Source organism: Vombatus ursinus, unplaced genomic scaffold, assembly GCF_900497805.2.
Source record: "Vombatus ursinus unplaced genomic scaffold, bare-nosed wombat genome assembly UNPS02014773.1, whole genome shotgun sequence".
NCBI classification, from domain to species: Eukaryota; Metazoa; Chordata; class Mammalia; order Diprotodontia; family Vombatidae; genus Vombatus; species Vombatus ursinus.
In genome coordinates this window covers 16,886,161-16,888,817 of record NW_020954551.1, presented here as the reverse complement: position 1 = coordinate 16,888,817, position 2,657 = coordinate 16,886,161, and the positions used below count along the sequence as shown (strand labels likewise).

The 2,657-nt window shown below is 38.4% G+C and overlaps 1 protein-coding gene across 2 annotated transcripts in view; it reads left to right on the top strand.

The window, feature by feature from the left end:
* The first annotated feature begins 2,410 nt into the window (after window positions 1-2,410).
* The window catches only part of MDFIC2 (MyoD family inhibitor domain containing 2), a 158,748-nt gene continuing 158,501 nt past the window's right edge, over window positions 2,411-2,657 (top strand). For both annotated transcript variants that reach the window (XM_027863752.1, XM_027863751.1), the window contains exon 1: window positions 2,411-2,498. In XM_027863752.1, coding sequence (XP_027719553.1) covers window positions 2,411-2,498 — 88 coding nt within the window. The remainder of the gene's footprint in view (window positions 2,499-2,657) is intronic.

Here is a 2,657-nt window from a genome sequence, read left to right as displayed (position 1 = left end):
TGTAATCCTCTCTACTTCTCCTATCCAATCAATCAATCAACAAGTATTTATTCGGTACTTATAATGTGCCAATCACAATGCAAAGCATTGGGAATATTTAGTTCTCTTCAACATTGTCTACAAGTGATCATCAAGTCTTTATTTAAAAATTTCTAGTGAGGGGAAACTTCCTACATCCTGAGTTCTACTTTGGGACCACCCTAATTGTTAATAAGCTTTTCCTGACATTAAAGCTCTATTTGATTTATGGTGTTCAGGGATAGCTTATACTTTTGGTATGAGGGCTTGCCAAACCCTTTTCAGGACTGCTTACCACCTTTGGTGGCCACCTTTCACCCCACTCTTACCTATGTCTCCAAGAAGCTGTAGCATGCTCAGTAACCACAACTGGTAAAACCTTATCTCAGTAGATAGGCTAAACTGGGTTGAGGGTAACCAACAGGCCTCAAACTCATTGGTGAGCATCTGAAGACTTCTCCTGGCAGAATGGATGGATGATAACAATTTGTTCCAATAGCCATGACAGTGACTGAAGCAGAAGCTGTGGAGATCTATGAATTCTCCAAAGATCTAAGATCTTGGATGTCTAAGAAGATCTTAGATGTCTAAGATCTTAGATGTCTAAGAAGACATCCAAGACTCCACCATCACTGATTGCATCCCAGGCCATTGCCAGTCATCTTAATTTTTGTCCTATCACTGGACTTCAATGACTCTGGAAGAAAGAGTGAGACTGCCAACTTTGCACAACTCTGCCTCACTTATATACAATTCATGCACAAGTCAAGACATGCTCCACTATTTTACCCCAACATCATGATACCATTGGTCCTCTTCAAAAATGAAGGACGAACAACAACAACCCTTGAGGACCTCAAAAGAAAAAGTTCAATCACTCTTCATGTGGAAGCCCTTCAAATTCTTGAAGTCAGCTGCTCTGTCCCTTTTACTCCTTGCCTTGACCAACCATGTTCCACTTAAAGCAATAATCTAAATCACTTGAGGAAATACACAAGGAGAAAATGGAGCATTGGAATAAATAAAATTTCCTTACAATTGGGCTCAATGTGCTCAATGATTAGGTAAATATTTTTGGAGATTTCCTAGAAAGTATCAGCAACTTCACATTTCCATTCAAGCTGTAATCCATGAAGAATTTGGGAAATTTCTGCCCAAAAAGCTAATTAATTGCATGGTAAACTCCTAGATCCTACCATTTCATAGTATTTTCCCCAACTTTATTTCAGGCCAAATATTCTATAATTAATTGCATTTGTTGCTGTTTGTTTGGGAAAGGGGAAGGATTGATAGTTTCCCCTTTATTTCCTTGAAGATTTTACCCTAAGTTATCCTAACTCTAAACCAATAGCAAAAGAGTCTATTTGGTACATCCTACTTGGTTGTGTGGCATTTCAATAGTCGCCGTCAAGTTGGTTTTCACTCTGTTTGAATGCCAAGGCTTAATAAGAACTAAAAAAAAAAAATTCAGCTCTCAGCAGTCACTTGGATGGCTCTGGCAGCTTTACAGACTTAGCACCACACAGGGAGGGAGGGAGGGACAAAGGGAGGGAGGCAGGGAGTGTAGTTGCTCTTCTGCTCACTTCTGTCAGTGTGAGGGAATGCTGGACACCCACAGAAAACAAGGGAGTCTACAAGAAGAACTGGTTCCAAAGCTCCCATATCCTCCTCCTCCTTCTTCCACCTGTCTCCTCATCTTGGAACAACCAGGTAAACAGCTGAGGGTACTTTAGGGTGTTTGGGTTCCTAGGAAGTATAGGACATCCTTTACATGAAGAGTGGACAGTCCTGTCCGGCTAAGAATATTGAAAGTCAAGTTCAAGGGACTGCATGCAATTCAATCGCTCTCTCTCGGTAATACCTTAACTACAATAACTTTGCATGCTTTAGGTTTCATTCTCATGAGGCCAAATACATTGCTGAAAGTGATAAAGAAAGGTTATCCTGGGGTGTATGCGTGGGAGGGTCACACACTGTTAAAGTTCCCTTTGTGATTTTCATCACTGTTTACCTTATTATATTTCATTTCGCAGCCTGCTTTGCCTTTCTGAGACCTAAGAATCCCATTAAACCGGAGCATGCATCATTTTTGCAATCCTGTGGCTAGATGTATATGGGTTGTCCTCTGAGGCTAGGAATTTATTACTGAGCTCATTTGTAACAATTTATAGCAGTTTATGTTACCAAAGACTGTAACTGGATATACAAATTATTTAACATTTTAAAAAGCATTAAGAATGAGACTAATGGTTAGCATTATAAGAGTTTGAATGTTAGGCAATGAACAAAAAAAATGCAGCTAAGAATCAAGATACAGTGGAAGAGAAGCTCAATATTGTGAATTTGGGTTGTTAATGAAACTTTTTATTTCATCAATTCTGTTTTCACTCAGATGTCAGAAACTGAGCTGGGAAAGATAAAAATCAGAGCTGCAGAGAATTTTGAAAATGATAAAAATAATATTTCTTGGTTGAATGAAGGTAAGTTCACATTTTTGCTGATTTTTCACTAGCTTAAAATTATCTTTTGTTTATCCAAAGATGGCTTAAGAGAAAAGAGGGAGAAAAGATCTACTCAGTCTAAAAGTTTCCTTATAAATGTAAATATAGATATAAATATATATACTTATATATAGGAGG